This window comes from Corvus kubaryi, unplaced genomic scaffold, assembly GCF_017639235.1.
Source record: "Corvus kubaryi isolate FWS band 111438036 unplaced genomic scaffold, C.kubaryi_AGA036_p1.0 split1-131, whole genome shotgun sequence".
Taxonomy (NCBI): Eukaryota; Metazoa; Chordata; class Aves; order Passeriformes; family Corvidae; genus Corvus; species Corvus kubaryi.
In genome coordinates, this window is record NW_024582073.1 from 15,350,592 (window position 1) to 15,376,111 (window position 25,520).

At 35.1% G+C, this 25,520-nt stretch overlaps 1 protein-coding gene across 19 annotated transcripts in view; it reads right to left on the reverse strand.

Annotated features, from left to right (window-relative positions):
* SLIT2 (slit guidance ligand 2) overlaps window positions 1–25,520 on the reverse strand; it is a 263,131-nt gene that overhangs the window by 18,951 nt on the left and 218,660 nt on the right. For 10 of the 19 annotated variants that reach the window (XM_042053071.1, XM_042053072.1, XM_042053063.1 and 7 more), the window contains 10 exons: window positions 23,553–23,624; window positions 20,895–21,058; window positions 18,608–18,640; window positions 15,676–15,800; window positions 15,447–15,544; window positions 13,905–14,044; window positions 10,032–10,058; window positions 2,422–2,515; window positions 403–540; window positions 70–310 (listed from right to left, as the gene is read on the reverse strand). In XM_042053071.1, coding sequence (XP_041909005.1) covers window positions 70–310; window positions 403–540; window positions 2,422–2,515; window positions 10,032–10,058; window positions 13,905–14,044; window positions 15,447–15,544; window positions 15,676–15,800; window positions 18,608–18,640; window positions 20,895–21,058; window positions 23,553–23,624 — 1,132 coding nt within the window. The remainder of the gene's footprint in view (window positions 1–69; window positions 311–402; window positions 541–2,421; window positions 2,516–10,031; window positions 10,059–13,904; window positions 14,045–15,446; window positions 15,545–15,675; window positions 15,801–18,607; window positions 18,641–20,894; window positions 21,059–23,552; window positions 23,625–25,520) is intronic. The other 9 variants (XM_042053068.1, XM_042053067.1, XM_042053062.1 and 6 more) reach the window with 3 other exon arrangements.

Sequence of the window (25,520 nt, forward strand, 5' to 3'; positions counted from 1 at the left end):
TTTCCATATCATGAAAAGTCATTTATTCTCATTTCCAGAAAAGAGAATCTACAACACAAGCAAACGTACCTGTAGAGTGATATTGGTCTGGGGGCGTATCTTAGCTGAAGGGATTTGCAGATAGGATTCTTTGTTGATGAAGTTTATACTAATCAACTTTTCACATTTCTCACCCTGGTAGCCTGATAAACACTGACAAATTGGTTCACTTTCTTTTATGATACACTGGGCTCCATTTTGACATTCATAATTATCACAAGGGCTGGTGCGAGGTAGAACCATTGGTGGTGAAAATTCACAAAACAAGCCACTAAATGAAAACAGAAAACAATCATTATTTCCAAGAAAAAGCAGCTTTGACAGAAGACATACCTGTTTGTACTACCTTCAGATCTTTCTCACCTGTATCCTTCTGGACAAATGCATGTATATCCATTAACTGCGTCAGTGCACTGCGCTCCATTTTTGCATTTGTTGTCTTGGCAGTCATCAAAGTCAATATCACAATGCTCACCTACATATCCAGGTGTGCAATCACATCTGTAAAACAGGAAAGAAAATCAGATAGCACAGTGCCCTTTAATGATCCAGTGTGATTATGACCAAGTTAAGGAACTACTGTACTGTTTAAAAATCAAGGAAAAAAAGGCATTACTGTTACTTCGTGTGTAAAGACTATATAGCTTAATCATATTATTAGATGGGGAATCTACATATGTAATGAATAGAGGTTTGCTAGTTAAAATGTTTACACACCTGCTATTATATTGAAGAATTGTGTGTAAATCTAGAGAGCCCTCATAAATAATTTTGACAGTTTTTAGAATTTATGAGCAATGCAGAATATTGCAAGATGTTGTTCGTGGCTGCAAACACTAAATATAATCAATATTCTTAACTAGTGAAACTGAGGCAAATAGTCCAAGTCTTGTACTGATGGTTATTTTCTTTGTCAACTGAACAGCTATGAACGGACCAGTGGTCCATTTATACAGTTTAAAGGTTATGCATAATTTTTTCCCTTACAGTTCCACCAGTCTGATTTACTGCAATAGCTCCATGGTTGGTGAACTAACAGAAATCTCAAAACACATCATCTGCCGTCCCTGAACCCCACTGAACTAGAAACAGCTCATCCTCAAGAGAGTATGTAATGGTTTTTGTTTATTTGTTTGGGTTTTTTCCATGTGAAACTCTCATTGCTAATGCTAGTGACTTTTCTTTGGGGATTTCTCATATGTAAGACTGAGTGAATGCCCAGAACTCTGAAAAATTAATGGAAAAGATTACAAATCCATGCATCCAACATGGTATTCTTTTTAATTAAGATGTCTTTAATTGATTTCATGAGATCTTGTGATTCCCTCCTTGATGTTATTTCTTTCAGTATCCAAAATTTTCTCTAAGCTGGCAAGTGTGATTTTAAATAGCCGTGTAACTTTAAATTTAGTACTTCAATCAAGTATGTCTCATTTTTATTCAACAACATGCATGAAAAAGAAAAGGGAAAAAGAATATAAAGCATGCTATTAAAAGTCTGACTGAGATACATTCTTGAAGTATACTGCATGTGATGTTTTCTGATTTATAAGCTCAGAAAGTAACATGAAAGGTTAATGAACTGGACAGTAAAGTATAAGACACTAAACTAGGTTTATTGAAGTGACATGAAAAAACAAACATAATGCACTACAACATAACCCAAACCATTTTTCTATTTTCGAGTTGAAAACTATCAACTTAATTTCACATACAATTGAATATTTAATATATTTTTCCCATATTTTAAATAAAATGTCATTTCATAACTAGTGGAAATGATAATAATTAATCTGATTTTAGCACAAAAGCATGCTATGTATAAAACAGGTACTTGTGAGAACAATTTAAAGCTGCAGGTTTCCTGTATTTATTAACCTAAAGCCTATAAAACAACTTTAAATTGTGCATACTAATTAATCATGATAAGGATATGGCATAATTAAAGATTAGCTTTCCTGGGGAGGGAATTCTTTACTTTATACCTTTCAGCATGCCTTCCTAATAATCTCTTTCACAATTACTTCTCTAAAAGCAATATAATTATTTCACTTCAATTAAATGCAATTATTTTCCTACTGCCCAGAGTCCTAAAAGGGTTTTGCACAAACCATCATAAAGACTACCCTGTGTTTCCATTTAAAATCTGATTGGAATTAGAACTGTTAAAGATCAGTAAAATTCAGTAAAACATACTTAAGATAATAATGCAGCTTTACATGAAAATAATGGCTTGTTATGCCATAATGCTTACTAATAATCAAAATTAATACTTTGAGAATAGAATTGACTTCCACTTAAACAGAAGGAAAGGAATATAGGCAGGATAGAGAAATACAAATTTCGATTCAGTTGGACTCTGAAACAGTATTTCAGACTTACTTGTATCCTTTGGGTGTCAAGATACACTTTGAATCATGCTGGCAAGGATTCAGGTTTTGGGCACAGAAATCTAATTTCTCCTCACAGAGTTCACCTGAAATATAATGTATGTTGTCAATTCAGTGAAAATATCACAGTGACCTGAAAATAGCAATGAACAGAATTTTAAAAGTAATGGCTACAAATTCCTTTGCTAACACTGAAACATGCATACTTCTTTACATATTAATAAATACGTTTAGAATAAATACTAATAAATAAACAGTAATACAGAAATAATAAAAATAAATAAGAATATACCTGGTAACTCCTTTATAAACAATATCAAGTTCAACATCAATCATCTATCCATGGATATAAATGTTAATTTTGTAATTTTTAAAAATTTACAATATTTATCCACCTCTGCTATATAGCAACACTAGTGATTGAGTCTTCTCACTAGAACAAAAAAGCCATCAATATGTTTTTCTCTTATTTTTAAGCACATTATGCACAGATTTGCCCTATCACTATAAGCAATCTATTACCTGAAAAAAACCTGTTAATATCACTGCATGTCAATACAATTCCAAATATCCAAAAATGAACACTTGTTTTCTACTTTTCCTTAAATATGACTCTCCATTTTTTGCATTTGTTAATGTACCATAATTATCTATCATCTGTGAAGAGAAAAGAAATAATCTATGTAAAATATCTACCCTTCCCTACTGATAGAGGCAGTGGCTCTAATTTCCAAAATGGGGTTATAATCTAAATAGTATTTTAATATGGTTAAAAATTATTTTATTTGCAACTTTATGAAAAGGAAACACATGTTTATAAACAGATCAACAATATCTTGTTCCCTGACTAACTCACCAGATGATACCACGAATAGTGCACTTGCTAAGCTTGTAACCACTGGTTTGTAAGGTAGAGACACTTATTCCAGCATCCACATGAAGAATATATATATAATGAACAGGTATAAACCCTGTGCCTGCTGAATTCAGGGACTGACAGATCCGTCAGACTCTAAAACTACAGAGGGAGTAGGATTGTCCCTTGTCCTCCATCCAGTAATAAAACATGAGCTGGCAAGTAAAGTAGAACTGTACATTAAAATGACAAAGAAAAGAGCAGAAGAAAGGATTGAATGATCAGACAATCAGTGCTCAAGCTGAACTTGCCTTCAAAGAGGCAATTATTTGGTATCCCTCAGTTTTACTGAGCTGAGCATGGCAGTGGCTTGCAGTGGAGTGGACAAATAAACAAAAACTTCAAAAGCGCTGAGGAATAGTCTATATTAAAGCAAGGATAGAGAAAAAGGCAAAATTGAATCAGGAGAAAAGATGGTTATGCCAGTAAAAACAGAACTGAAGCATATATACTAAGCGCAACAAGACATGGGACCTCTACACCTTCAAAAATGAGAGGACAAGCCAAAAAACAGCTAGACAAGTATTTTGCAGCCATTAAAAAGATACAGCGTGGTTCTACACAAAGTATTTTTTTTTAAAGATAAATAAGTAAGTAAATAAATAAATACCACATTCTCAATTTGCAGGTAGTGCATTTTCTCTACAAACCAAATAAAGGTTTGAGTTAACATAAGAAAATGGCGCTCACGCACAGGCCACTTAACAGCCTCAGGAAAACTGTCAGCAACAACGTGACTTACTCATTATATGTAGGAAACTGAATGGAGATCAAATGCAGGCCACTGAAGACGACTAATACAAAGGATTATAATTCTATCCTCAAAGTCTCTTTGAGCTCTCAACAGAATTATTAGTCTGGAAATGTGCAACTGTTATGACTAGGTCAGTGCACAAAGAATCCTGAAATACCAGGGATTCTTTGCATCCCACGCTATATTAAACAAAACCCAGATCTCTTTCTCTTTTCAATGGGCTTTGTTCAAACAAATACATATATAAGAGGTCTTCAGTGCTATTCTTCACATAGCATTTAGTCTAATAGCTAAAATCTGTTTAAAGACCAGCAGTGTTTAAGAGTGAGATGCAAGTATGGGAACAGAGAATTCTGATTTTAAGGATCATGGGAGTAGAATAAGCAAAAAGTGACTGTTGTTTTAACCTAGTTTGTGCACATTCCCATAGTTTAGAAATGTATGTATGTGCCTACATATATGTGGATATATATGCACATTTATACACACCTACACAAATATCTTATTATGGCAAATATTGTATATTAAATTGTATACAGAACTGAAAAAATATATGACAGCCCAACTACAAATAATTAAAATGTGGTTGTATAGTACTAACAAAAATTGGGACAAAAACACTTCTAAATATTCCCAAGATTATTAAATCTAACAGCATATCAGAGTTTCTGAAAGTGATACACTGAGCCTCTCTCCCAAGCAGGGCTGCAGCTTGCTGTCTCTTACATTTTCACAGCAACAGTTCAGTGAAAAGAAAACCAGAATACCTAGAAAAAGGCAATTCAGGAGTGGCATAGTAGGAGCAAGCACTCTTACCATTGCTGTCAAATTTATTGAACTGATTTTGCTATAGGATATTAATTGGGCCACGGCTTAGATTATCATTGGCACAGACTTCGGACATACCTTGTGGGGAAAATAGCTTTACTGAACAGTGTCTAAGCCTGTTCATTTTTGTATATCCTCCCCCAGGTATTTATAAAATACAGGATTTCTTAGAGTACACCGCATTTCAGTATTCATAGGTTGATGGCCCTAATATCTTCAGAACTATACTGAAAGCTGAATCACCTCATGTGGGGTGCTCAGGGGCACTTGACATCTCCTTATTTCCCACTCTTAGCTGTGAATCCTACATAATGATTGGATTTAAGTTTTAAACAGGTTTACAGTTTTGAAAAAATTCCCACTTCAAATCATAAAATCAATGTTACACTACCAGGCGTACTGCAGCCAAACAGCTTGCAAACATCATCAAACATCACCAGGCATTTTTGAGATTATGGTCAGACTTTGATCTGAGTACTCTGTAGAAAAACACTTAGAAGCAGGACTTTTGTGCTGTGACAGCAGGAAAGTAAGGAAACTTTCCCCTTGCATTTGTAAATTGTATGCATGGTGAATCACATCCCTGGAGTTTTAGTTAAACAGTCCATAGCAAATAGGAAACAGGATTCAAGGAAAAGGATATGGTGAACATGGTGGTCATATAGCAAAAGACTAATGTAAAAAATCCTATGATCATAAAAGCTAGCTTTACTTATAGTACAACCTTCAGTCATTAAAAAATCCTGTAGCATTAACGACAGACTTGAGCACAGGATCAGTAAAAAGAAAAACAAGAAAAATTCAAGATGGAATCCAAATATGTACAACAGATACTCTATTTCTGAATGAAGATATAAATACCAGAAGAAAAAGCCAAAATAATCCATATGCAAGTCTTCTACAGCTAATAGATAGTATTAATAATTGTTAATAACTGCTAATAGGTCTATACTTCAAATGGAGCATTCTCATGGCCAAAATAAAGCTGAAAAACTTAATAGAAAAGGTAAGTAAATTATGGGATATGGAATCTGAAGCACTGAAGAGTATAGTTTCCTGCTAAAGAAACCCCTCCTTCAGCATACTGAATAATCATTGTGTTATTCAGAATTTAAATGAGACAAGGTGGAAGGGAGTAGTTAATTTTGTTGAAATGAAAATATAGCGATGAAAGTGAAACACGCATTGAAGAAAATACCAGATTTACCAAGTTAGGCTCCTTGGCTTTACTGGAAGGAAATCTTAGAGACTTTCCTGATTCAGGACACATAATACAATGTTTAAAGAGCATACTGCAAAATAATCAAAAAAGGTTGTGAGAAAGAAGTCTCAATTCAAGGAAGCTTGACACCAATATTTGAGGACATTCTTTTATTCATCTAATAATATTTTAACTGAGGCTTCTGTAAGAGCTTGGCTAAGTAATTATGTTTTTGAAAGATGGGAACATTTCTGTGTGTAGGAAAATAAGGAACAGACTAGTTTGTTTAAAAGTAAGTAGCGGATAAAGTGTCAAAAAACCTGTGAAAAGTTTCCAAAGTTTAATTAGAACCAGCAATAACTCTTTTCATAAGGCATCTTGCTTAATTCATCTAGGGAGTCTGGATTCTGGTATAGAGTAGCATTGAAACCAGTGGAACTCTGTGTGGCACAAATGAACACGGCCCTCCAAGCTCCAGACAAATATTTACTGAGATTTTGCATAGAGTACGATGCAGACTTAAACAGCCAGAAAACATTATTAAATACTGATGTATGCTGATGATACTTGATATAGCTATCCAAGGCTATTTACGTTTGCTAGATTCACAGGTCAGTTTTTATTTCCCCTGAGTGTGTTAATTCACTCTTATGACTTGATAAGATTATAAATCACAAAAAACTTAATCACAGAATACCAGGTTGATCCCTCAAGGATCATCTCTTGGCAAAAGCAGAACAGACAAGATGGCCCTGCACCCTGTCCAGCTGATCCTAAAAGTGACTAATGTTGGGGAACCCACCACTTCCCTGGGAAGGTTATTCCAATGGCTCAGTGTTCTCATTGTAGAAAGGTTTTCTCTTTTTAAATCTAATTGGCATCTCCCCAGGAGTAACTTGTACCCATTACCCCACCCCTTTTCCACATGACTCCTTGTGAAAAAGGGAGTCTCCATTTTCCCTGCAGCCACCCTTTCAAATACTGGAACAGGGTGATAAGCTTGCCCCAAGCCTTCTTTTCTCAAGGCTGAACAGACCCTTAACTCTAGATTTTCCAATATATAGACATGCAGTACAACAAATAATGAGTAACAAGGCAATGACGTGAAAGACGATTTACATCTTTGTTATTTTGAATAATTGCGCAATAAATTTAAAATAAAGCAATGTCAGCCACTACATTTCTGAATGAAGAGCACAGCTCTAACAAAAATGGACATAGGCTTCTGATTATAATAGCACATTGCTAATTACAGGCAAGGTTTTGAAGAAACAAGTTTAAAATCACCCTTAAATTATTAGCAAAGCTGAGTTTGCTATTTGAACAAAAACTAGACAGAGAATGAGAAAGCAACAGTAGTCAGTTTTAATTATCAAAACTCAGGTTTTTCCTAGAAGAATTATTTCCTCTTCCAAAGTCAAAATACCAAATACCTACCACAGACTAGAATAGAAGGATTTTATATGTGTGCTTATATATTCATTCCAGCTTCTGAGCTTAGTTATGATATACTGTGAGTCAACTTTTGCAGTGTTTATGTTTTATCAATTAGGTATCACTATCTGACTCTGTGACTGGATGTCTCTGTTTGATGTTGCGACTCAAATAGCCAATAGAGCACATAAGGGGTTGGAAAATGTCAGTGCCATTTAACAAACCATATACAGAAAATTGCTGCATTTTTATTAAGCCTTGAGTTCAATGTACAGTATACAACATAAATTATTTCAGGTCTTAAACTCATTATTCAGAAAATACAAATAAAAGTATCTACTATATGAGGGACAAAATTACTTAGAATTAACAAAAGTTTGCAGTCACAGTAGGATGCATTTTATAATCATAAATCTAAATATATTTTTGGAATTTAATTTCAGAGTCAAATTGCTGGATTGTTCCTATCTTTCACCATCTCGTAAGTCTTTCTAGCTATCCCCCGTGCCTGTGGATCTCAGTGTAAGACGGGGCTTATTTAGTTTAACATTTCTATTTGTTTTACATTTGCTGCTTGATAACAGCAGAGAAATAGTAACTTTTAGGCAAGTAAGCTTTAAGACAATTAAGGTATACAGAAGGGTGGATCGTAGACTAGAATGAGTAATGGCAGTGATTAAACCAGTAGCAGGTAGCTTAGGTGCCACAAATATCATGTATAATTCCCCTTTATGCAAATGCAGTAAAATTACTTTACTACTTGAGCTTTTAATATAGAACAGTCATTTAAAGTATATTAAACTAGATGAAATAGAAAATTTTATGAGTGATAAAAAGCAAGAGTAACAAATGTATCTATTTATTCTAAGAATATGTAACACATGCAGTTCTTACAAGGATGGGGATTATGATTTAATTTGATGAAATTATTAAACTTTTTATCAAGTTTGATGTCACATGATTTTCATTTGATTACTTGCATGCTTAAATTTCAGGAAGGTACTTATTTGATTAGCAAGTGAATTCAAAGCAGTAAAGCAGCTCCTTTATTGCAGTGGCAGGAAGGTTGTCTCTAAGGCTTGCCTAAACTGAGATAATTGCTTGAAATGATCCCTTTTTTTTTCTTAATACTGTCACAATTCAAAAGATGTCTTTCATGATAAAACTGACTGATCCTCTAAGCAACTTATAAACTATCAGTAACTTTCATGTTCAGCTGGCAAGCTAATATAAATATGTATCACATGCACATCTGCTTAATTTTGGAGCTGAACTTAGTTCACATCCCCTGGATGTTTGATAATTTGTTTGTGAGGACTTTGTTCTTTCTATAATCAGTAATTTTAATATGTTACAGTTCACACTTGTGTAATAAACAAGAAAAACAGCAGGCTATTTTTGCTGTCCACATGAGTAGTAATAAAATGCGAATACAGCAACATGTCTAAATGGAAGACAGTTTAAGCATGGAAAACCTATGGTTGGAATAATTTTCTGGAAATACCTTATACTCTGCTTCAGTTACAGAGAAAATTTACATTGAGTTTATGTTGTAGTAATTATTCATCAGAGGTCTAAATTAATCAACATAGATGATATAATTGCAGTCTTGCTCAACATGTTACTTCATGGATAATGAACGTATTTTCATTACTATATATAATCTATTATATTGCTTTAAAAACTGAAAATATATTTATCAAATTAATGGCAAATACACCACAAAATTATTAATTTGCTTTTAAAACTAAATATGCAACTTTGTACTGTCATTAACTATGCTAGGTCTCAGATTGTATATATGATTGGATTGCAGAGAAGATGGCTTATGTCTGTTAGTGTGATAGGTGCTAAGCAGAAACTTAAAAAAAATTAAAAATTAAACACCCAAAGTCAGTGTCATAAATCTCTTCAATATTACCTTTCTTTTACCACAGCCCCAGATTAATATGGTTATTTCAATTTTTTAAGATATTTACAGCAAATAAAAAGCCACAGAAATAATGAGCAAGAAGATTGCCATTTGATACTCCAGCATGTTTTCTAGTAACACAATCTATTGAAAAAATTAAAGCAAAACAGTGCTAAGTGCTATAACACAGAGAATACATTGGCACAGAACCAAGGGATGGCTTTAAGGTGAGGCGAATAAGGATTCAGAACATAATAATTTAAGCTTTTTTTAGTCCTGTATCAGTGTCTGCACAAGTTTTTAATACATCTGAAAAAAAGACAATGAATGCAGTATTAAATTACTCCTGCACAGCAATCTGCATCTTCAACAACATTCTTTGGACATGTATTCACAGCAACAGCCAAGTGCCTAATTTGAGGATTTGCAGTGAGCTTTCTAAATTATATCTATATACGATTTATTTGGTCATTTGTAATAACTGAAATCCATGCACCTTTAAGAAAAGGAAAGTGAGAAACCAAGGTAAGTGAAAATAGGCTTAAAAGACAACTGACCTTTTTCCACTTCATTCAGATTAGCAGCTTGCAGTGACAAAGACAGAAGAGACAAGAGACTTTTTACATTGTAATACGACAGCATAGCACATTAAGCTAATGCACAACTATAGCAGCAGAGAGGTTGATACAGCAAATGAAGCAAGCTTCAAAGTCTCACCTCCAGCAGAACAAAACAAACAGAAAGGTAAGAAGTACATGCCACCAGCGGCGTAAGAGAGGTTCTACTTCTGGATCAGTTAGTTCTGTGGTCTAATGACTGACGACAATGAGCAAGAGAAATGATTATCTGTAATCTATAGAATGTACATAAAATGACCTGAAGTTTACTACACTGAGGTTAAAATAAAGGACACGGTAATGTTAAGAGAATAGCAAGATTAAAGAGTGCAGGACATAGTGAGGTATTTTGAATGTTTTATTTCTCCAGGCTTCATGAGACACCTGAATGTCTGTTGATTCCATTTGCTTACTGTTGTTTCACAGATACAGTCTTAAGAAAGCTCATATTATAGTGCAAATACCATTCGTTGTCTTTCCACCTGTAACTGTGGTGGTTGCTGTAAAACTTAACTGAGGCAGAGAAAAATGGATTCCTGATTCTTAAGCAACAGCACAATAAGCTTTTTAATTGCTTGTTTTTAAATCAACACAATATAGTTGAGAAGTGTTGGTTTTCAAGGAATTGTTAGAAAAGTCAAAAAGAGACAGTTTTACACTGGAACATTCTTTGCAGTTCATTTTGGATTCTAACAAGCCCTCAGAAAAATAAGACTTTATAGAAGAATGATTTACATTTCATACCAGCAGGTTTCAGCTGACTTCTTCCTTACACGATGCTGCTGAAATGTAAAGCGTATTTGCAGATAACCATTCACCCAGAAAAATATTCTGGGCTGGTGCAATTCCATGTTGAGTTCATATACGCTGTGACATCTTGAACAAAGATGATTCGGGGTATTGCCAACAGAATTAAAAGAGGAAAGGACAAGGCTACAGTAGTATTTTCCTAGTATTATATACTGTGCCACTTACGGCTCAGGGACTTTCTATGCTAGAGATCAACACCTGTGAATCTAAAAATCTTTGTATATATTGAATATATAGCCTGTTTTCTTGATTGTTAACAGACTTTTGGCCAGCTAGTACATGAATTCATTTAGTGAAAAATACCTTTCTTAAAAAAAACAAACATTAGAAATATCCATATCTGATTTTAACCTGTTAGGACAGATATCAAAAACCAAATGCTTACAAAGTTCCTCATGAAAATCACTCTATACGTACTTGACAGGGATTCTGTTATTTATCTTTCAACTCAGGTTATAGGCCAGAGAGGAAGAAAAGTTCTACAAATTATTTGGTACCTCATACACACTTGAGGAAACTGTACTATTACTTTATGTTCTGAACATTACCCTTTTTAGATCCTGATGTGTCCAGACTGCTTTCAGTTTAATTCTTAATACTGAAGGTTATTTACTATGCAAGACCATGGTTGACAGATATGGGGACCCCTTGGCTAGCTCAATGTTTCATTTCACCTTATAATTTATTTCAAAAATCACTTAAGATCTCACACATTGTGTCTTATTCTTAGATGCTTTGTATGATAGATAGTATATTGTAGATTCTGTACTTTATTCTGTATAATGGAAAACCTAAAGTTTTGCTACAATTTCTATAAAATGAGTCGAGGCTCTAGTGATGCATTTAAAAAAAGGTCTTTTTAAAAAAAAAGTGTTGAAAAAAGTCTGATAAGCTAGTGCAAATTCTCAACAGTTTTTAACAGGGAGGCTAAACGTACTGATTAGAAAGAGATTGTTTAGATTTCTTTTAGAGCTGGTGAGAAGATTCTCACCTATTCATGTGTCTTACTGACTTCAGTAGAGATTATGAGCAGGTATTGTATCTGTAAAACTCACCATATGATTACAGTGAAATTATGCACAGCTATGAAACAAATTTAAAAATGCATTTTCTTGTATTTTGATTAAAGAACTGCAATACCAACAGCAAAAATTTTATCAATGTTTATGCACTCCTTTTTTGCTCTATCCATAGAGATATATAGAGAAATGCTTCAATTTTTATTTCAACTGTAAATTTAAAATTTACATTTCATTTTCAATACTCCAAAAATTCAACAGGCACGCTTAATCAAAGTTTTAGTCTAGGACATATAGACAATCCTTTGTATCCAATTTATGGATATTCAATAAAAAGCAGTCCTTCCCATGGCATACTTTGAATCCAGAAAACTATTGACTCTAGCAGTTAAAGTTAAAATAAGGTTGAAAATGTAGAAATGAGCAACATAGGTAAAAACACTTGCAAAGCTGCAGAGGAGGAATGCACTTGCAAGTGAATTATCTGCTATGCAATAGATACATGAAACCTCCTAGCATGAAGCTGCTGAAGAGGAATACTGGACTGATGTGACTTTGCTTTACATTCTTCCAGCCTACACAAGAGAATACCTGATCCCATTTTAAAGGAGATAGCAACTGATGCCTGGGGAGCTGAAATTCGACTCACATATACCTGAAATATTAGTTGTAGGAGAAATAGAAAACACCTGTTTCTGCTTACTGAGGCTGTTGCCTGTTATTTCTTTCCAAGGCTTGAATTGTCAATTGCTCTTAGGTGTTAAGGTATTGGTACTTGGCAAAACAGTATTTTGTCTTAAGAGAAGATTATGTCTGTCGTTCCAGATATGGATCATCCACTTATTGTTAAATAGCTTTCTAGCTTTCTGGCTTTTTTATTGCTTTAGATATTGTAGCTTATCCTGCATGGGGGAATTTCTACCAAACATTTACTGAGAATAAGTACGGGGTGAATACCTATATTAGATTATGAAGTTGTATTTCTTATACCTGTGTTTTAACATCTTCACTCACTATGCATTCCCAATACTTAAATTCTGACTTTAAATCTGAATACCTTGAAACATGGGAACAATCCAACATTTTGTGGAACTAGTGATGGAAACACATGGCATGAGAAAGGAGTTATCTGGGTTTTCAATAAAGGAAATTAATTCATGCCTTCACCTCTCCTTACAGTTTCCCAGAGCTCAACTTTGATTGATTGATTAAAGTAAAAATATAGGATAACTGAGTAGAGTTAATTCCCAAATTATGGTGGATCTTACATTTCTTTTTTTTGCATTTCAAATTATAATTAATTTAAGCTCTATGTTCTTCTAGTGGTCAGCTAGCTGATAGAAAATAGATGTGTCTAGTTAGAAAAGCTATAAAACATTTCAATGCAAACAACAGATCTACTTCCCCTGTGCTGCTTTTCCAACTATCCTTCATTCCTACAGAGACCATGACAGCAAGCAAGAGATCCTCTGTCACAAAGAGAAGGATATGCTTTGGCTTGGCTGCCAACTGATAGAAACAAATAATTAGACACTTGTCTTTTTATTCTGTGCAGGAAGCATCACACTCGGTATTAATATTTCTAGCGGAGTACAGGACGGACAGCATCCAGCCAAACACAGTTCCCCAATGGCACAGACAAATTCTTTATAGTAAAATGAGGATTACAGATAAAAGTAGAATATTTTTCAGATTTCTACAGCTACAGAGGTCCTCCACTGAGGTGTCTAGGCAAACAGTAGGGACGAACACATTTTGAATGACCTTTTAAATATAAGAATACTGTAATTTCAAAACGAAAAAAGGAATTATTGAGTGGACATTAACTCTAGTTTTGACTACAAACTGTACAGGAGAAAAATATGGAGGGAAACCTGGTATTAAGTCAGTTGTAGAGTAACTACTAATTCACCTGCAAAGTGGAAAATATTACTGTTCTGCTAGGAATTCTTGGAATTACCTGTGCTTTCTCTTATACTCCTACCTGTATATTCAGGTGGACAAAGGCAAGTATAGTTATTAATTCCATCCACACAAGTAGAATTGTTTTCACAGTCATTGTCTTCACAGTCATCAACATTTACTTCACAGTTTTCACCTTCAAATCCGTCTGCACAAGTGCACCTGTTAATACAGAAAACCAAATAACCACATGGACACTTTAGATGGGGAATCCAGACAAGAAGTTCTGAAACTAATAGAATTATATTAGAATTATAATATTCCATAACAGAACATGATTGATATAATGTAAAAAGCCCTTATATCAAACAATCCCAAAGTATTTTTCATATTTTAAATAACAGAAAAATACTTCTAAAGTCATACCTTAGTCTTTACTTTAAGGACCCTGCTAAATTAAATCATGGAGCATTCCTTTTGAAAAGCATGCTTCCTTTACATTATAAGATTATATTTCTTATGGAAAGTGATCCTTTTGGTTTTTTAAGGTTAAATACATGGAAAATACTCCGGAATCAGTGATTAGTATGTAATAGTTTTCCACAATCATTCAGTTAAGTGCACCAATATAAACTCTCTTTAACGTACATGCATTCATATAAAAAACCAAATTCTGTATAAATTCTTCAAAGCAGTAATTTATTTTTTGCTTTTAATCATGTTTCTGCAAAACAAATACATCAAAATAGATAGTAAAAGTCACTCAAACATGACTGCACATACATTTTCATGTAGTTTGCACTATCTATAATTTCTGAAGCTTTCACTATGAGATTGTTTTGATTTTCAAAATATGTAGTGTTCAAACAAATAAATGAAAAAGGTCAAATTCTGAGGCATGACTATGTCAATTTAAATTCTTGAGGCATAGTATTAAGATGTATACACTTAATTTTTAATAGAAGACTATTTAATCCTTGGGCAGAATTTGGATTAAAAGTAAGAATAATGCCATAATGAATTGCAGGATAATGAATTGTATCTTTTTGAAGTGTCATTTCTAACAAGCTTGAGGTATAGATTATTAAATGACTAATAATCTCACATAAGAATGCTAAAGAACTTTATTTCATAATTCATGAAGTACATCTGGAGTAATTGTACTGTGTGATTAAATAACTCAAGATTAAAAATGCTAACAGCATGTTTATCTGCTGGCATAGTGAGTTTCAAATGAATCATTAATTTTCTGTTTCACTGGGATTTACATTTTATCATTTACATGCTGTCTGTTGAAGTAATACACACAACAACAGATGAATGATGAGATTTTTTCAGCAGGGATCTAGCTAGCTATTAATTAGCATTATGGAGTCAATACTATGTGTCTTGACCTGATATGCCTCAACTAATTACAATCATTTGTTATTGTTTTTAACTGATTCAAAGCTTTAGAAGCTTTCCAAGGATGGCAAAATGTTCTGAACATTTCCCAAGTGCTAAAAATCTGCCTTTGTGGTGCACTTACCAGCAAACACAGGGAACCTAAAGATTAACACCAACATTATTTTACCATATAAATCTCAGTAGTTTTCCATCCTGTTATTACAATTAAAAAACCTACCAGAAACCATCTTTTTCTCCTTCTTTCAAGTGACAAGTTCCACCATGGTGGCACGGGTTACTAATGCAAGCATGAATGGGAATATCACAGTCTTGACCCTACAGGGAACAACAAATATAATGTAAGAGGAAAATACAGACACTAGTGGAAGGGAGACAAAGAATACTTCAAGGTTGTTACGGATAAGCTTACATTTCAGTGAGCTTTTTCCTCTTCATGCAGTGCCTACCTTAAAACCATATGGGCATGTACATCTGTAGAAGTCAACTGGATCATTATTGCAGGTTCCATCATTTTTACACGGATTTGATAAACAGGGATTACACTTTGCAAGAATATTAACATCCACAGGCCCTTAAAAATACAAATTGGATAGTCAGAAACAAGCAACTATTAATTTACCATGGACAGGACCTATCTGCCATGTTGCTTTAAATTTTAAAATAGACTTTAGACTTTGTGGTGTATTAATGAAATGCTGAACTGTCCTTAATTCTTTTGATGAGACCAAATAAATTTGGGATTGGATTTTTGGTTTAAGTATTACTTTTTGGTTTTTGTTAAGAAGCTGACACCAAAGTGATTCCCATATTCCTATTCTATGAAAGCTGTACAGTTATAATCCATGAAAATTACCTTCCCTTTCTACTAACAAAATGAAGAATACAATTTCAGCTTTTGCTTTGATATGGGGTAGGAATTGCCTGTGAGGAAACGGGCTATCACAATTTTCAATCCTTCCCATGATGGTGTTACAGAGAACACTTTTTTAAATGCATTTTTGCTTTAACTTATTTTTTTATCTGCAGGATCACGGAGATGGCAAAATGAAATGTTAAAATTGCCTGTAAATTTCTTGAACATCTGCAAACTGTAATTTAAATTCATTGTCCAAGCTATCTCACCATAAATAGCTCTATACTGTGTCTTTTTTCCTTAGAAGTCAGCCACTGTTCTGTGCATTACTGTGTTAGTTGAGCCCACAAATTATGTAAACTGTACCTTGAACCTATGTGCAAATGAAGACTGCAATCCATGCTTGCAGGCCAGCTTCTTCTATTAATGATTATAATTAAAGGATTCAGAAACGAAAATTGACAAAACCCTAAGTTTCAGAACCCAGACTTAGAGCTTTGACTTACACAAATCTTGTCTCTTTTATACAGATGTTTTCTAAGTTGTTTTTTTTTTTTCCCCTGTAGTTTTCCAGTTCTAAAGCCATTTTATGGTGAATATTTAAGTTAGGTAACCTTTTTTTTTTGTCAAGCAACCACAGAAATCACTGGTTTCTTGTTAAATGTTAGAAAACACCTGTGTACAAACAATCATTAATTTTCATAATTTTTGTGAAGTTTGATTACTGTAAGAGAAAATGGGTGACTTTGCCAAATGCCTATTAAAAGAATGAAGATACATTCTCTATCACCCACTCCATGGCTTAATGACAATACTGCCTCCAGTTTGATTTCAGATTTCCCCTATTAAAAAAACCCTTGAGTTACCCACAGGTGAATTGTTCCTCTGAAGGAATAAACAGTGATTTCTTCTAATCTAAATGGAAAAAAGACCCCAGACTCCTGGGACCTGCAAGAGCTAATGTCTGATGGCTCCGTAACAGGTTTTACACAAAATGAGCCAAACTGCAGAGTTTTCCAAGCTGAAAGGGATTTGCTGAGATATGGGGCTTTATTCTATTTTTAAACTTAGATTGCCTAACTTTCTGATTTGTCTTTGCAAATTAATCTCAGATTAATTGTAAAGGAGCTGGCCTGGAAGGAAGCCATGTGGTTGTAAGGATCCAGTAGGAAGTGTTAGACAAAGAGCGGGTGACTTTAATTTTTTTTTTTTTTTTTAATCTGCAGTTGCTGGTATCCTTCTGTGTCACAGCTTGCAAGCAGAACATGGTAATATGTGATAAAGTGCTTACTGCCAAAGCCATAATCTGTATGGATCATTAATTTTTTTTTCTCTTCATTACATTATTTTGAAAGAGAAATCTATAGCTAGTTAAAGTATGTGTTATATCAGCACACAGGAGAGGTAGAAAAGTTGAAATAAACATGACAGAATCAACATCTAGAAAGTCCTGACTGTACTCTAGTCTACTGCTGATTATGGAGTACATTAAGAGGTTCTGTGAAAAAACTTAAGTCAAAGAGGCACATGCATAAAAATTTGTAACAATGCAATATAGCCTGGGAGTCAATCCTTGCTTCTGTTTATTCTGAATACTATATCCTCTTTTCAACTTTTCATGCAATAAAATGCTAATTAATTGGCACAAATTAAAAAACATTCAGTAACTAAGGTCTTGTTCCAAAATGGTTTAGCAATCTAAATTTCACTTCCAAAACACAGACAGAAAATGGGAACCTAAGTCTCAACAAGATAGTAAACAACATTATCTGATTTCATACTTTATTTATTTCAAACTAACACATATGTAGTATCCAATATAAATGAGTATTTTGATTTATCATTCTTCAGTTGTAAGATCAAAAAAAAGCAAAGACAATTTTGGAACCTATTTGTGTTTTCACTATAGTGTTCCTCTTTCTGCTTGCATGTGTTAAAAGACTTGTATGTGAAAAAGAATTTGGTTCATAACTTATTGTTTAGTTTAGTTTTTCAAATTGTAGACATCTATGTTCTTGAATAAGCCCTGAGAAAAAAAATTCTTTTGTAAATAGAAAAAACCTGATAGTATTTTATTGACACAGAGACATACATGTAGCTAAGATGCTTTAAGAAAACCTATGACACAAACCCTCTCAAAACAGCTTCTAGAGAAACCTGTTCCAACAAAAACTTTGAGCTCTGACATTTTATGACTCCTCTCTTGCATATGGCCTCAAAAGCAGTATCTACACTGCTAATGAAATCACCAATTTTAATACAATGCAATGGAAGTAATAATTTCAGTTAGATAACTTTCAGATTTTAAATCCAGACTTTTGAAATAAAAAAACTGTTCATACAATATGCTATATATATACATAAAATGATATATCATGAATAATCAGCTGTAAATTCATCACAGGGAAAAACGGACAGTAAACATGCGTGTCTTAGGAGAGAAGTCTGCTTGAGGTACACAAAAGGAAGGTCAGAAGGTCTGTTCTTAAGCAGATCACCCATTCCAGATCTACTTATAACCTTACCTGGTATCAGAAAACCACAAGGCCCTGGAATCTCTAGAAGCAGGGCATGGATGACAAAGAGGTAAAAGCAAAAGATTGAGAAGCTGTTAGAGGCCACATTAAAAAAAAGAAAGAAAAAACCCACCCACAAATGCAAAAAAATAACTGGAAGAAGAAAATATTAACAGATGATTCCTGCAGTAAAAGAATTCAGAAAATTAGAGTAAGGCAAAGTGATTTTGCCGAGCTTTACAACTGGAAGAGACTTTATTGTAAAATGCCATTTTCACTGGGAATTATCATTATGTAGGTAAAATTCAAGCACCCATTTCACTATCAGTCAGATCCATAGATAGTGATAAGAGGGAATTACACATTACTCTTTTCCTGTAAATACATATACAGTAGCAGACCATCAAGGGATATTCTGAAAACAGCCCTTTTATTCATAGCCAAAAATTTTGGTTCTAATAGGAACCTAATTTCTATTATTCAGCAGTTTATTTTTAAACAAAAGATAAAATTACTTTGAGCAACAGACACAAAATGTCTTACAGGGCCATCATGTCACTGAGAAGCTGCTGATCTGCAATCTGCAATTGTGAGCATCTTCATATGACAGTGGCAGGAAAATTATTTTCTTTCAAAGGTATCCATAATACCAGATCTCCTCTCTTGGAAGTGAAACAAATACACAGTTCTCACCCTGCATAATAATATAAAGGATATTTTCTGATGGGCAAGAGGGAGTAAGATATACTTTCTGGATTGCCTGACAGAAACATAATGATTGTAAGCAGAAGTGATACAGTTTGTAAAAAAAACCCCTTGAAAAAGCTGGAAAATAACTAAACAGGTTCTTCATGTCCACGCAAATATTCTTTCACTCTCATCCCTACGGCAGTGTGCAATAAAAGCATATCTGCAATATTGTTCAGTGGATGTTTGCAAAGAAAACAATCAGATTGGCCAGCAAATGTCCTATCTAAAATGAGGTTAAGAGACTTTACAACAGATGAGTGTCATATGCAATGAACACTGGCATGACCTCAGAGATGTGATGCTGAAAAATTTCAAGAAGGATTCAGAGGGAAAAATAATTCACTGGCATCACAAGTAACAAGATGGCTTCCAGTAGTTTTTATATTAAAAAAAACCAAAAAGTTTTTTGACAGAAAGTCTAAAGAGAAAAGATTGAATAGATTAAGTGTGCAGTAAAGAACAACTTTGGATAAGACAAACTCTGAGAAAGTCCCACGGCTTTTTTAAGAACAAAATGACAAAGGGATAAAGTTCACCTTTGAAGATACATTAAAAGATGAATAAGTCAAAACAGCTTGAAGATTACCTAGACATTACGCTACTTCTACAAGACTAAAGATCATATTCATCTGATGCCTCAGAAATCACAATGAGCTTAGTAATGGCTTAAAAATGTAAGAACACATAATTGGTTGGTTTTTTTTCAGTTGGAGTTTTAATGTTTTGAAATCAGGCCCATGAAAAATGAAGCTACAGTAGAAGCTTTCTGTGTTTTCAAAATATTTAAGAAGAGATAAATCAGTGGAAAGGAGGAAGATTAAACAGTAAACAAACAAAGTTCTCACTTGATGTAAGTAAAAAGTGTACGTTTCTAAAAAGTAATGGTACAGTTGAGAAAAAGAAACTAGGAATTAATGGACAATAGTACAGGTTGTGATACAAATGCCAGCAACACTGGTACCAACATGGAGTTAAATACCCTGAGAAACCTGCCCGTTTAACAGCATTTTAGAATGAGGCCTCTAGAGTGGTTATTACATTCCTTTATCTACCTTTTCCTTAGTTTTTTGTTTGTTCATTTTCAGTTTGGTTTGTGCTTTCTTCTGAAATATCAGAGACATATTATACATTTAATTGCAGAAGACTTCAAGGATTATCAATGTATTTACAGTTTTTACAGTGAACAGCTTGAAGGAAAAAGGCTAAGGGAAGTGTAGATGTTTAAACTCTATTCATGACTGGGGCAGTACAAAGTACCTGTGTACCTCCTGTACTATGTTGTACTATGTACACATGAGGAATACTATACTGCAAATCCGAATACTTTTTTCTCTATCTATTTTAAAAGAAATAGGAATTAAAATCTTTAAAATAAATACATTTCCTGAGTGGAACCAAAGGCCATCTCACTGAGTAATAATGACAAACTGAGTGAAGATGTTATAATAAACGTATTTTGAGCACACACGACTCCTAATTCACAGCTCAACTATTTGTACAAGTTAAAAACTGACACTTCAAAGAGAAAAAAAAATAACAACCATACCTTGGCAAGTAAATTTCTTAGAAGGAGTTGTGAGAAGAAGTTTATCTGCCATTTCTCCAGGACCAGCACAACGTGCAATACCAGGTTCTTTGTATTCTGATTTTACCCAGTCAGATAGCCACTGCATGTTACAATCACAATAAAGAGGATTTGCTCCAATAGCCCTGTGGAGAATAGACAAATAAAAAAGGGAATCAAGTTTTAAATGGCTGCGTTTTAAAAAAGAAGGCAGAGAATGGGTTGGCAAAAACCATTAAAAACCCAAACCTGCTCTCCCACCACCAAAATGCCTGTTAGAGCACTAAGTGTCTGGATTTGGGTTCTAGATCATTAAGTGATAGTTTTAGTAGAAACTTGGTCCAGAAATCTAGGTATTCTTAGCAGCACTATGTGTGAACTTTGATGAGCCAATACCAGCTAGCTGTGTTTCACTGTTAGCTTGTAACAGCAAAGATCAGCTGCATCAGCAGAGTGAGACTAATACTGTGCAATTCAGTTAACAAGTATAAAGTATTTCTTCCGAAGCACTCAAGACAATTCCACAGAGTTCTGCCCTGGTATTTTTCCTTTTCAGTTTATGGCTCCCAGGCTGGTACAAACCATCTGTTTCTAAGCTTACAAATTTGATTTAATTATTTCCTCTTTGGAGCTCTCTCACTGAACTCACAACTATGTGCAGAATTCTGTAAGAGTTCTCTGCTGTGTAAGTAAATAAAACTACATTATCCTGGCTTTGTGGTAGTTACATAATAATTACCTCATTATGAAAGAAAAGCCATTTCTTTAAATGATGATCCTTCTGATTTTTTTAAATTAAAAAATAATTTAGCTAGAGATTTTCAGAATTAATTTCTGTAACAGCTTTTTAAGTGTTTATTTTCTCTGCTAGAAACTATAAATACTCTTAAAACTCTGAAAACAATAGCACATTGTGTAGTTAATTCAGAGGATTGAAGCATTGTGCTATTCTGTAAAGATGTACTCATGTTCCTTTTCAGAAATAATCATGGAACTTTTAACAGATAATCTCAACATGTGTGAACACTATCAAATGGCAGTATTAGAACATCCTCCTTCTCTAGATGTTTCAGTAATTTTCTTCAGATTGTTCCACAGCTTTGAATCAGTGGGTCTTCTAGAGATACAAGTAAGTCTTTGGCAAGCAAAGGCAGTAGAAACTACCAGAGCTGACATGCTCTTCTCTGCCTCACTGAGCAGAAAGCCCTCTCATATTAACTTTTTAATACATTCAAGCCGAACTCAAGAAAATACACATCTCTTTTCAGTCAGGCTTAAGAGCCTGTAAAAAAATGAGCAGTAAAAAATTAGACTTAGTGACAAGGGAACTTCTCATGCAAGGAGAAACACCTCGAATTTGTCCATTCCATATTTGCAAAAGTGGATGTCAGCCTGAACTGAGATAACAGAATTGCTCTGCTAAAATAAGAATATTAACAAGGATAACTGGTATCCATTAAGAAAGAAATACCAGCAACAATCAAATTTATGTAAGTTTTACTGATATTTTATGCAGGTAAGGTAAATAGTTGCATTTGAATGAATTATCAATGACTGGGAGCTTAATCAGTATGAAATTTCTGAGAAATGGCAAGCTAAATGTAAATGTCCAATACTGAATGAGAAACAGATAATTAAGTTTTTAACAACTGCTGCTGTTCAGAAACTTAAACCCCCAGATATATCTAAAGGCACTAGTCAACTTACTCCTCAAAGTCTTAACTATCCATAAACACGAGGTTTGCAGAAAGGTAGCTTGTTCTCATTTAGGTTCCCAATGAAAATTAAAAACCAGAAAACTATTGCCTCAAATTATGTTCTGAAATCAGATGTGATGTATTTAGTGTCAACAGACACCGACACAGAATCGTAGAATAATTTACAGCACTCTGGAGGTCATCTATTCTCACCTCCTGCACAAAGCAGGGCTACCTTGGCAGTCAGGGTTGTTTAGGGCTGTTTCTAACAGCTCTCGAGATCCCCAGGGATGGAAATTCTCCTGCTTCTTTGGGCAACCTGGCTGAACCATCCTCACAGTGAAGAATTTTGCATTATGTTCAATCAAATTTCCCTTGTTGCAGGTTTTGATGGTTTACTCTGATTCTTCACTGTGCACTTGAGTCTTCTTCATCGATGTAATCCTTAGAGGCCTGAAGACTATTAGGTTTCTCCTTGGCATCCCTTTCTTCAGGCTGGATAAGCCCAATTCCTGTAGCTTCTCTTTACAGCTCATACGGCCACCTCCCAAACTTGCTTGCCCCTATGCTGGACTTGCTGTAGTTCATAAACATCTGCTTTGTACTGGAGAAACTGAACACATATTCCAGATGTGGCCCTAGGAGGGCCAAGAAGAAAGGAGTGATCAGTATCCTCAATCCCCTGGCTGCTCACTTTCAAACTCAGCCCAGTGTCTCTAGCCTTCATTGCCATAAGGATGCAGGGCACACAAGTTCAACTGGCAGCCCAGCAGCAGGCCTAGGATTTTTCTGGTGAGCTGCTGCCACCTCTCTGGCCCATGCCCAGCCTCTACACTTGCATAAACTTCTTCCAGAGAACTTCTTTGCATAATGTCTTTGTTTGACTATATGAAATTTGCTAAGCATAACAAAAAAAAATACAGTATACCAGCTGAATACTCACAGGTGTGATAATGCTGAAAGATCATTAAAGGCTCCTTCAGGAACAACAGAAATATCATTGCCATGTAAAGACCTTAAAGAGGAAATAAACACAATAATGTCAATGCATAAAAGTCAAGGTTAACTTGACAAATTTCATCTTCTTTCAACAGTTTTCAGCTTTTCACATTTTTTTTTCTTCCAGTTCCTCAGTGTTTCCAATTGTTTGTGGTTTTTGTTTCTTTTTTGGTAAGCTCTACCTGGCAGCCTACTTATCATTTGATTTTTTGCATCCTGGATTTTCATTAGAAATGTAAATACTGTGGTTATTTTAAAATTGAAAAATACAAGTTGATAAAAGTAGGTACACTTCTGCAAAGTAATGATTGGATTTAGAGATAGCAGATAGAAAAAGAGTTTCTGATTTTTTTCAGCAGCTCCCTGAAATTTGCATTAATAATGTTCATATGTTCTTTTTAATCTTTCATGAATGCATAGAACATACAGGCATTGACTGTTAATAGAAGTATTAACATTTTTGTCTGAATTTGATAGCGGAGGTAAAGAATGAAAGATTTCCATAAGCATCACTACTGGGAATAGTGATATTTCTTTTGTAGAAAAGCTGCTGTTTTCACCAACCATATGAAGTTCAACAAGGGCAGGTGCTGGATTCTGCACCCAGCATGGGGCAGCCCCAGATGTAGGTTCAGACTGGGCAATGAGATGCTGAAAAGAAGCGCCACAGAAAGGGACCTGGGCGTCCTGGTCTTCAAAAGCTGAACATGAGTCAGCAGTGCCCTGGCAGCCAGGAGGGCCGAGCGTGTCCTGGGGCCATCAGGCACAGCATCGCCAGCTGGGCAAGGGAGGGGATTGTCCCGCTCTGCTCTGCACTGGGGCAGCCTCACCTCAAGTCCTGGGGACAGTTTTGGGTGCCAAAATAAGAAAGACTTTGAACTATTAGAGAATGTCCAAAGGAGACTAATGATGGTGGTGAAGGGCCTTGAGGGGAAGCCATATGAGGAGTGGCTGAGGTCACTTGGTCTGTTTAGCCTGGAGGAGAGAGGGGAGATCTCACTGCAGTTACAGCTTTCTCGTGAGGGCAAGAGGAGGGGCAGGCACTGATCTCTCCTCTCTGGTGACCAGTGACAGGACCCAAGGGAATGGGCTGAAGCAGAGTTAGGGGAGGTTTAGGCTGGATATTGGTGAAATGTTCTTCACCCAGAGGGTGGTTGGGCACTGGAACAGGCTCCCCAGGGAAGTGGTCACAGCACCAAGCCTGGCAGAGTTCAAGAAGCATTTGGACAATGCTCCCAGGCACATGGTGTGTCTCTTGGGGATGGTGCTGTGCAGGGCCAGGAGCTGGACTCAATGATCCTTGTGGGTCTCTTCCAACTCAGCTTATTCTGTAATTCTGTGAAAAGTATCTCTCCTTTTCTAGAAATTTATTCACTTACATGAATATCTAACACATATAGAATTATGGTTCTTGAAATTATCTATATTTATATTGAACAACTGAAGTTATGAAAGCACACTTAAATAATGCCACGCTTGAGGTAGTTAATCCAACCAAGTATTTACATGGTTATAAATTACCCAAATGGAGGCCTGTGTTGGCTGGTGAACATACATTACAAGAGACAGAGAGTTTTCAGTAAGACAAGTCCCTAGTACCACAAATACCTTTTTACATTAGGGTGACCAAAAAGGCTTCTCCCAGGATGCTTGTTCTGTTATGTTAATCTATCCCAGTTTGGATTCCCCGGTTGGCTGTTGGCCTCTACTCCTCGTCACTCCCCCAGAGTTTCTCCATTGGTCCCTGTTCCCTAGTCCTGCCTTTTCCCCGCTCCTGGATAAAACTGTGAGTTTCGGGATCATGTTGGTATTTGCCTCTGCACCCTTCGACAGTGTAGCAGCAATAAATGCTCCTGCCGGAACGCACGCAAATGCCCTTCTCGACTCTTTGCTACCGACTGTGATATTGAAC